Source organism: Meleagris gallopavo, chromosome 26 (genome assembly GCF_000146605.3).
Source record: "Meleagris gallopavo isolate NT-WF06-2002-E0010 breed Aviagen turkey brand Nicholas breeding stock chromosome 26, Turkey_5.1, whole genome shotgun sequence".
Classification (NCBI taxonomy): Eukaryota; Metazoa; Chordata; class Aves; order Galliformes; family Phasianidae; genus Meleagris; species Meleagris gallopavo.
Genome location: NC_015036.2, coordinates 3,900,880 through 3,911,471, shown reverse-complemented (window position 1 = coordinate 3,911,471; position 10,592 = coordinate 3,900,880). Strand labels below are relative to the sequence as shown.

Genomic DNA, 10,592 nt, shown 5'->3' with positions numbered 1-10,592 from the left:
CGCCTTAGCCCCGCTACCCGGCCCCGCTGCCAGGGCTGAGCTGCGGGTGCGGGTGCGGCTGCCCGGCGGGCAGGTGACGGAGGAGAGCCTGCAAGCGGACAGCGGTTCCGACTGCATCAGCCTGGAGCTGCGTAAAACCGACGGGGCGCTCATCAGTCTTACCGCCGACTTCAGACAGGTGAGGTGGGGAGGGGATCTGCCCGCTCCCCGTGCTCTGGGAAGGCGCTCCCCGGGATGCTCCCCTCTCCCCGAAGTGAGGGTGTGATCTGAAAACCTGTTTTCTCCCTTGGTCCGGTCTGGCGAACGACTCACGGTGCGTTCTGCCGCCCGCGGTGATTCTTAGCTGGGAGACAGAGGGCTGCACTCGGGACCGTTTGCCCTGGTTGAGCTTAGTTCAGATCGGGGTGCTGAGTTTTGTGGGATGTGACATTGTTCCTTCTGGTAAAGCCTGGCTGGGGGTCCAGGCAGATCTGTTAAGACGAGGGGTTATGGTTTCAAACTGCAACAGGGAGTTTTTAGATTGGATATAAGGAAGAAGTTCTTTGCAGGCAGTGAGGCGCTGGCACAGGCTGCTCAGAGAGGTGGTGGTGCCCCATCCCTGCAGACAGCCGAGGTCAGGCTGGATGGGGCTCTGAGCACTGCTGGAGCTGTGGGTGTCCCTGTTAATTAGAGAGAAGTTGCACCAGGTGGCCTCTGAGGGTCCCTTCCAACTCAAACCATTCTACAGTAACCACTTGTGAGAAATGTGGGCTCCTGTGCATGCAGGAGGAAGGGTCCAAAGACCTGCAGGCATTGCTGGGTCTTTGTTCGCAGCCTGCATGGAGCAGCTCTGCATGTGTAGCTCTGTGCCCTGCAGACACTCTCACCTGTAGCCTGGGCTGCCTGTGTGGGGAATGGAGGTGGTGAGGTTGCAGTGGGATGAGCAGCATCACCTGCTCCCTGCCCAGCTGAGTGCAGCAGGTCTTTTTCTCCCTGCTTGAGTTGAGAGGTGCACTGCTTTGGCAGCTGCAGTGGGGCATGGAGCAGTCGGGGCAGGAGAGTGTCTGTGTGATGGGGAGAGCTCCAGTCCGTGGCTCCTGCATGGGCTGAGCATGTTCTATATGTCTCCAGGGCATCTCTCTCCATGCCACATACGGGGTGCGGTTGGTTCCTCAGGTGGATGGCTGCTGTCTTTGAGAGCACGTGTGTGTGTGTGTGTGTGTGTGTGTGTTGTTGCCAGCCAAGCACTTCCCATACAACCTGGAACTGCCACGCCCCCTCCTCCCAGCCCTCTCCCAGGCCCTGTGGCCTCTCTGCAGGGAGGTGATGCTCACAGAGCTGAAGCTACAGATCCCACGCTTCTCAGCAGGAGATGAGAACTTCAGAGCCAGCGCAGCAGAGCTTAACAAGCTGGATGCAGTGGATTTCCTATTGCCCAGGGACGAGCTGTGTGCTGCCGTGTCAGTGGCACAGCTGTCCAGGTGGCACCGTGATGTTATCTTGTTCCAGCCCTCTGCTCACACTGTTTGTTCTGGTGGACTTTGGCTAGCGGCAAGAGGAAGCTCCAAGCCACGAGGTAGGCAGGAGTGGTGCTCTGAGCCATTGAGAACCTTGGAGCCTTCTCCCAGGGACTCCCCTGGTGCCTCTTTTCCTTTTTGGTGGACCTTTTTGGTCCCTTTGATGGTCTTTTGCTGTCAGCAGAGTCGAGAGATGTCAGTAGAAGCCATGCTGACTTGGGACAGCGTGCACACCAGCACACATGCAAGGAAACAGTCCCATGGCTCTTGTTGGGGGGGGGGAGGAAATAAATTCCAAGAAGACATGGCACACCAGGGGGGCTTTTAAGCCTCCAGATTGTAAAACTGCATACCACAGCGCATTCCTGGCTGAGGGAATTCCAAACTCTGCACAGAACTTTAGGTCGGTCCTTTGGGGGTCTGGGGAGTGACATGGGGAGCTCTGATGTCCTGAGCTGTTGACCCTTCCAGCTCTTTTCACTTGCATGCAGGGTCTTGCCCTCAAATCTCACCTACAAATCCAATGGTTGTGTGTGTTGGCTCTTCTCCTGCTCTCATCCTGCTTATAGCTGGGCTTTTCTCTGAAGGTATCTCTGCCTTTAAGTCCTTAGCTCCATCCATGCCTTCGGCTCCTGGTGGAGATGCACAGGCAGTGCTCCCTGGAAGCTTTGCAAGCAGCAGCCTTGGTGCAGCCTGTTCCCAACCTTCAGCTTTACAACAGCAAGGGACAGGCTGTTTCTGTTTCATGGCTTTGCTGGAGCAAAGCTGAAGAAAGCCAACAAGATATGGAGGAGATGAATGCGTGGAGCAGTGAGCAATGATGTGAGCAAGCAGCTGCCTGGCCAGGCATCCCCTGCTGACCTGTTCCCCTGGCTGCACGCAGGCATTTCCCTGTTCTGTGGTGGTGCTCATCTCTCCAGCATGATACAACTTCTCCTCTCTGGAGAGAAGGTCTGCAGGCTCTCTGTGAAGGCAGCTGGGGTTGTAAAGCAGGGTTTCTCAAGCTGTGATTGTGTGGTCGTGCTGTGGTTGGGTTGCTGGGTTTCTCCGCAAATGCTTTTCCACTTCTCTGGCTTAAACTGTAGGGGAGCACTCCAAAGGCAGATCTTTCTTTCTTATTTTTTTATTTTGCTGACAAATAATTGCTGTTAGACCATGGACAGGACAAGAAAGGAGCAGTGAGATCATGGCTCAGCTCTTTGCTTTGGAAGCTGAGTGGGGCTGGAGCAGTGCTCCAGAGGTGGGCTTTAACCTTTCTCTTCCACCCCTACAAAGCTGAACCTGGAGGAGTCGTGTCCTCGGTGCAAACCATGGTGTTCTCCTCATTCCTTTAGGCACTGCTCAGTGGGACCCCAACCTGGGACTTAATGTGCAATAGCAAAAACCCATTTTTTTTCTGGCAGTTTGGAAGGATGTGATGAGAACAATTCTTTGCCAACTTTTTGTGCTGTAAGGCACAAAATTTATTGCAGAAAGGATGGAGGGGAGACAGCAACTTGAAATGTTGTGTCTGATTTCAAAAACATGACTGTGCCAGCTGTTAAACAGTGGCCTGAGAACAAAGTGGGTGGTTCTAGCCCAAGGTCAGCACAAAGATACAGAGAAGTTTCTTTTTCCTTCTGATTGCTGGAAAAATGGTGCTGGAAACACAAGGGGGAAAGCATGGCTATTGGTGTGGTAACCCTTTTGCTGCTGGCCCCTTTGGGTTCCTTTGTTAATAAAGTTGAGGCCCATCCTGTTAGGTGCTAAAGGACCAGGGGTGGTAGGAAAGCATCCATACAGAGATGGCATCTGTAAAATGTGGAAAGCTGCCTCTTGCCCTCTGTAGAGGTACCGAAAATATGTATATAAGGAGAGTTATTCCATGGGCAGGATGAATGTGCTCTAGTTGTATGGGATGAGTTAGAAAGAATCACCCAGCTCTGTTGCTGTGCTTCATCTGAAATACCTGGTGTGGCTGCTCATAGGAGTTGGTTAGCAGGCAGGATGGACCAGGGACCTCCAAATTCCTCTGTTTTCCATGGAGAGCTCACTGAAATGTATTCACTGTTCCCCACTGGGACAGATGCCTGCTGTTAGATAGCAGGGGTCTTCCTAACTCTCACTGGGAGGGATGGAGCAATGTGGGGTGAGAGCCAAACGTGCTGGGGTGTAATGAGGTGGCTGAGAATGCTCGTTTGGTGGAGCTGATGGCTGAGTGCAGGGAAGTGGCTGTGCTGCATGCAGTGGCTGCAGGAGGAGCTCTGCCCTTTGCTCCTGCCCAGCCCCAGGCATATTGCTGCTGGGGCGGGATCTGGCTTCTGAAGTGGCTTCTGAGAGTGAGCTGTCTTTGGGCAGCCCTCACATGGCAGGATGCAGAACTGGAGGATGCTCCTGGAATTCAGGGTGCAGAGCTGGAAAAGTCAGCTTTAGGGTGGATCGTCAAAGTGCCTTCTGGTAGAAGAGGGGTTAAACCATAATCCCCTCTTAGCCAGAGTAACTCAGCTGGCTGGCCCCCCCCAGCGTGGCTGCAATAACACACGCTCTGCAGAGTTGTGCTGTACAAGCAAAACAACTTTCTGGCCAGCTCTAGCAGTTCCCCGGGGCTCTGCAGGCAGGGCCACGACCACAGCAGAGACTGCTGGTAATGGGGGAGATGTGGGGTCGGGGGTTCCCAGTGCCCAAGCAACAGCTTCCCTATGCCTGTGCCCCCCCTGCGTAGACAAAACCAGATCCCTCAGCAACGCCAATGTCCCTGAGGGAGATAAGTTTGGCAGGAATGCTGAATGGATTGGGGGGAGGAAAGCACTGAAATAATTTATTTCCCTGAGAACTGGTTTGCTCTACTCTACGTGAAGCCGAGACGCCGGGCTCTGATCTGGACCACACAGACTCGTATGTCTCTGCAGGATCCAGCTTGGAAATGGAGGTGGAATTGTTCCCACACCCCAGATGGCAGCCCATGGAAGAGCTGGTGGGGGTCAGCGCTGGGAGGGAGGAAGCTGTGTGATTTCTTTGCACTTCTACGCAATCTAACTCTTTGCTAGAAGTTGCTTCCATGCATGCAGGGAACTGGCTGTGCAGCTTTTCTGTCTCCTTTAGGGATGAGGAGCTGCTCTCCCCATGCCCTGCCAGGCTGCGGTTCCCCCAATGCTGCAGCTGCAGAACTGGTTGTTCCCTGCTGCACCACCGTCCTGTCCAAAGCCAAACAATAGCTGTAACTGTACCCGGGTTGGGGCCAACCATTCTCAACGCCCCCGTGATGAGTTCATCTGGAGAGTCCCTGCGTTGCAGAGGCAATGCTCTGTCAGGGCTTGTTCTCTGCTGGGAAATTTTGCAGAAACCCAGAATTCAAGGTGCACTGGGTTGCCTTGGCTGGCTACCGACCTTGGCACTGATTTCTCCTGCTCTTCCTGGTGGGAGCGAGGTGAGGTGCCTGGGGAGGGAAGGGCTCTCTGGGAGCAGGAAACCCTTTGGTGGCTCTTTCCACGTGAAAAGCGTGGCATATTTTTGGTGTGACAAGCTTCTTGCTATCAGAGCAAGGGCAGGGAGGGCAAGCCAAGGAGCTCTTGTTGGGTTGGGGTATTTCCAAGGAACTCTCTGAGCTGAGTCACTGGAGGATGGAAGTGGCCGGCACCCTGGGGACACCAGAGGCACGTCCCCTCCCCGGGGTCTCTGAGGGTTGAAGGCTTTGACCGCAGCAGTGTCAGCAGGGCTGGTGGAAGGCTTGGTTGAGATAAGGATCTGCCTTTGCTGTTTGATGTACGTGGGCAGCCGGGTGCAGAGGCTCTGATTCAGCACAAGGGGTTGTGATGGGAGGTGGGGAGCCCAGGGGAGAGATGGGAGGGGATGAGCTGGGAAAGGAGAACCTGGGGTGGAGGAAAGGATGGGTCAGCATCAGCTTCCCCTCCTGCCTCTCAAGTTCCCATTGGTCTTTGCTGTCTTTCCCTTTCTCTCATCTCTTTTCCAGCTGTATCCTCACTGCAGAACCACTTTTCTGTGCTTTTCTCCCTATCCTCCCACCCCTTACCAAGAATTTTTGAAGGGTTACCTGGACTCTGTTTCTCAACATCCTCCCATTTTGCAAAAATCACCCCCAGGCTGGGAAGTCCTGCGCTGTCATTCATCTCCTACATCCACTTGAGGTTTCCAGACCTAATGCAGAGCATACCTGTTCCTGTCTGCTATTTCCAGACCCAATGCTGATGGTGCAAAGTGAAGTCAAACAAAATCCATAGGTGAAGAGGAGATGCCAGGCTCAGGCACTGGCCATGCTTTGTAGCAGAGAAGCACAGCTGGGCCAGATGCAGCGATGGGGCTCCTTCTGCAGTGCTGCTGTCTCAGGGGGGATTGTCCCCATTAAAGCTGTCAAAAAGTTATGACTCAGCAGCAATCTCATTTCCATGAATGTTTCAGTTTGAGTTTTTCTTAGGTCAACGTCAAGTTTGGGATGTTTTGCTTTCTTCTCATTCTCCCATTGCACTGCTTCAGCCGTAACCCCAGACACTTAAATAAGCCCAACTTGTCTTTTCTCATGGTATTTTTGCTTTCCTTTAGATTTTATTTTATTTTATTTTTGTTGTACTTAAATGAAATGCCTTCAGATGCTGTTGTAAGACCCTGGAGAACACAGCAGCTTTGAGTTCTGCTGCTGCCTCCCAGGCTACGCCACGCTCTCAGATGTTTCCCATGTCTGCTCAGAGGTGTCAGTCAACCCAGGAGCACTAAAGGCAGTGATTAAAACAGCCTGGTGTTTGTGGGCAAAAGCAATCAGTATCTCTTTCTTTCCAAATCCCCTTTGATTCCTGCTTTTGCACTGAGTTTTCAGCACAACAGATGCATCCAACAATATCCGTTCCCCTGTCCTGGGGAGGGAAGCGCAGTGCTGATGGCAGCGCTTTTGGATGCGTGCTGAATTGTGTGTCCTTTTGTTGTCTGGACAGGGAAGGCAGAAAATGCTGGCCTGCATGACCTGGTGTGGAGAAAACCTTGGAGGGGACGTGGCTCAGAGCCACAGAGAGGCTCACTTCCTCTTGGGCAGGAGGGCTGGAAGAACGTGACCTTGTGGCCATCCAGCAGGCACAGCCAGGGGCCAGAAGGCAGCACCTTGGCACAGCTGTGTATGTGAGATGCCAAAACTATTGACCGAGGAAGGTCAAGCTGCAGCTGATCGTAATGGATTCCTTCTGGCTTTAACAATTCATGACTTTCATTTCTGTTCCACGTGCTGTTGGCTCCAGAAATGAGTAATTTGTTCTCAGAAGTTGGGACCACTCATCCGGAGCGATGCGTGGAGATGATGATACGCGTGGAGATGATGACTGTGTGATGTTTGCTGAACAAAAGTTGGTGCAGGTTTCGACCGTGCTTGATCCCAGCTTGTTAGTAGTTTATTGGCCAAATGAGGACCTTTGCAGTACCAAAGACCTGGGATATATTTATTATTAGTTGATGGCAGATGGGAGCCGTGACCAGCTGCCTCCAGAGAGCTTTGGTTACAGCTCACGAAGTTTGTAGCTTGGAGGGAAAAAATGAGCCTCACTTGGTACAGAACATGGACTGGGATGCAGTTTTGGAACATTTTGGTCTCTGTCAGGCTGTTGCTTGGAAAAAGGTCCTCCAGTCCCAGTAGTGCTGTTATATGGTGCAGTGTTGGGACTGAGCGTGTCTCGTCCTCTCACCCATTCCACCCTCACCGTCATGCCTTCCTGCACATGATGTGCTTCCTCTTGTCCCTTCCTCTTGCCTTCTGGTCACACACTGGGGCTCTGAGCAGGACAGACCACGTTACAGAAACTAACAGCACCAATGAACTTGTTTAACACTGCTAATAACACTGCCTGTGTGGTGGGGGGGGGTCTGCACGCTTCAGCTGCTGCATTAACATGGTTTATTCCTTTACACGCTTGAAGATGAAACACTGGGAGGCACTTTCCCCTTTAAACTTATTCTCCTGAGACTGTTGCAGCCTGGTGAAGTGAAACCCTCGTGGTGGCACTTGGTGCTGCTTTACTTGAGGTCAGTGGCTTTTCTCCTGGAGGGACATGGAGCCAACACGAGGCTTTTCCAGGCTGAAGGGTGAAGGAAACAGCTTGGAGCAGAGTGTGGGAATGTGGCAGCCTCTGCCTGTAATGGGAGAGCCTCAAGGGGTGGGTTTGAAGGTGAGCAGCTCTTGCTGGGACAGAATGAGCTCCTTGCTTGTTGAAGGATGAGCCCCAGCTGTTGCTTGAGGGAGCAGGGATGTGGGGTGGGAGCTGGCAGCAGTCTGTCCCTGCTATGCTGGGATTGCCAAACAAACCATTACTTCTTTAGACATCGTTACTGCATTGCAGGCCTGGGTGGGATGGAAGCTGGGAGCAGACACCTGAGCTCAGGTAGCAGAAGTATGAGACCTTTGACTCTGTTCTTTGGGCTGGAACTTTCTGCAAGATCCTGCCTTCACCGTTCACCCCTTATGTGCCAAAGTCCTCTGACCCACTCCACGATTCTTTTTTTTTTCCAATTCTCTCTTTGTCAGGAGGTGAAAATCTTCCGTGCCTTAATCCTGGGGGAGCTGGAGAGGGGCCAGAGCCAGTTCCAAGCACTCTGCTTTGTCACACGGCTCCACCGCAACGAGATCATCCCCAGCGAGTCCATGGCCAAGCTACGACAGGTAGGAGCCAACCCCACTTCTGGGGGTCCATCCCGGGTTGCTTAGGGCTTCCCATGCAGCTGCCCCGTGGCTGGGCTCTGTTAGACCCACCTTTGACCTTCCATCCTGCTTAAGGGGCTCAGTATTAAGCTAATGTCATTCATAGCATCCATCCCGGTCTACTAATAAACCAGCCGGAGGCCTGATGTAATTTGGGCAGTGTCAAAGGGTGAGCGAATGCCTGGAGCTGTCACCACGAAAACCTCTGCCCAACACTGTTGAATTGCTGATTTGTGAGCATCCATCACAACAGAGCACTGATAAATGTTCACGGGTGAATCAAAGCAGTAACAAATTATTGTCAGTTTCAACATCACTAAGTGCCTTCCTCCCTAGGTGGGATGCAGGTGCACTTACAGGAGAGCATCCATTTGTACTTTTTCCTAAGTTGGCATGAAATTCTGCCATGCTGCAAGGGATCATTTCCTGAAGCCAGGATTCAGGTTGTTCTGATCTCATCCGTTGCAGAAGAACCCCAGGACAGTGCGGCAGGCAGAGGAGGTGCGGGGCCTGGAGCATCTCAGCATGGACGTAGCTGTCAACTTCAGCAAAGGGGCCCAGCTGAGCTCTCACATCCACAACGTCTGCGCAGAGGCCAAAGAAGCAATTTATACCCGAGAAGAAGATGTCAAATTTTGGCTGGAGAAAGGTAAAAGTTTCCTTTGCTGGGGCTGGAAGTGGTCCCATCACTGAGCTGGCACAGCGTTGTGCTCTCTGCTGCCAGCGGTTGGCATGAAATGCTTCAGCTCTTGTTTGCTGTTGCACGGTCGTGGTGTGTGCACACCATGCTGTACTCTTCTGTTCTTCATCATGTTTCTGCTGTAGTGCTGCTCTGAACCTAATTAGGTGTTCTGAAGGCAGCCTTTCACCTGGTCCATCACCCAAAAGAGACGCATTCTTTACATTCTTTATGTCTTTCGTCTTGTTCTCCCTACTGCCCGTTCTCCTCCCATGCTTCCCATCCCACACCCACGTTGAACACCCCCTGCCACTGCCCTCTCTGCCCTCAATCTCCTCCTCCACCCTAAGGTTGGTGCAATGAGTGCCCTGAGCACTTCTCCTGCTTTGTCCTGCAGGGATGGACGGCTCCATGTTCGAGGTCCTGCCACAGACATCTGACCTGCCCGACCTGCAGCGCTGCAAGCTGTGCACGGACCGCTGGAAGCCGTGCATCTGCAGCTACTCACTGAGCATCGAGTGGTACCCGTGCATGCTCAAGTACTGCAAGAGTCGTGATGCTGCAGGCAAGGTTTCTTCCTACAAATGCGGCATCCGCAGCTGCCAGAAGGGCTACACCTTTGATTACTACGTGCCGCAGAAGCAGCTCTGTCTCTGGGATGAGGAGACCTAGCAGAGCTGGGCCAGGCCTCCTTAAGGAGTGGCTTGTCTGCCCTCCTGCTTGCAGTGCTGAGGGCCTCCTGGAGCTGCTCTGAAGAAGGAATTTGGTTTGCAGCGATGCCTTGTGCCAGGAGAGCTCTGTGAATGTGCCTTTCTTTTGGCCCCCTGTGCCCCCATCCTGATGCTGCCTCGTGCTGTGATGAGCAGGTGATGCTGTCCTGCACGGGTTGCTGGCCTGAAGCAGCAGGAGGGCTGTGCCTTGCCCTGCTCTGGAGCTAGCAGGTGTGAAGGGGTCAGTTGTGAGCACCACAGCTGCTTTGGGGCAGGGGGAGAAGCCATCCCACAGAGCTGGATCGTCCAACATTTCTGCCACCAAAACCCCTTTGCTGACTTTGCCACCTCCTGGTGATGTGACAGCATTTCCCAATGGGAAAACAGCTGAGGTGTGGGATCACAAACCCTGAACAAGGAAGGTGTGAAGCCCACCCTGAGCCTACCTGTAGCTTTCCTAGCATCCAACCGGCTGCTATGTCCTTCCTGTGGCTATGAGATGCTATGGGGGGATGTATCCCAGCAATTATTTCTACCCCAAAGGGGCTGGTAATGAGGGCTGTAACTCACCCCTACTTAGACTAGTGAAGGCCCAACTTTTTGTGTTGGTTCCATGCCTCACCCTCTGAGCAAGAAACGTCCAGAAATGTGTGACTGCCATCCTAACAGTGCACTTACAAGGCGGGGCAATCCCAGATGGGCATTGCAGATAGGGGAAAATAACATTCTCCATCTACGCCCAGCCTCGCATCCTACTTCACAAGGAGCTCTTAGGCAGCCGTACTGCTTTGCTGTGCCTTGGTTTGCCCTGTGTGTGAGCATGGATGGTGCCAGGGCCAACCATACACCTGGAGGGCATCGGACATAAAGCGCTGCAGAGCGCTGTGAGTTCTTTCACTCTACTCAGAACAAGCAGGGGCTATCCTAGGGGATAGGGGCTCTTGGGGCTATGGGGAAGCCCTCTTCCTCCTGGTGAGAAGCCTTTTATTGTGTGCCTTTTTGCCTAAAATCCAGGATTTTTTTGACACAAAAAAAAA

General features: G+C 53.0%; 1 protein-coding gene across 1 annotated transcript; it reads left to right on the top strand.

Moving 5' to 3' along the window:
* Window positions 1-4: 4 nt before the first annotated feature.
* Window positions 5-10,592, top strand: OAF (out at first homolog; the record flags this gene model as incomplete). Its single annotated transcript, XM_003212688.2, has 4 exons — window positions 5-178; window positions 7,993-8,127; window positions 8,635-8,815; window positions 9,243-10,592. Coding segments are annotated over 4 exons (765 nt in total), but the record flags the coding sequence as incomplete, so codon positions are not given.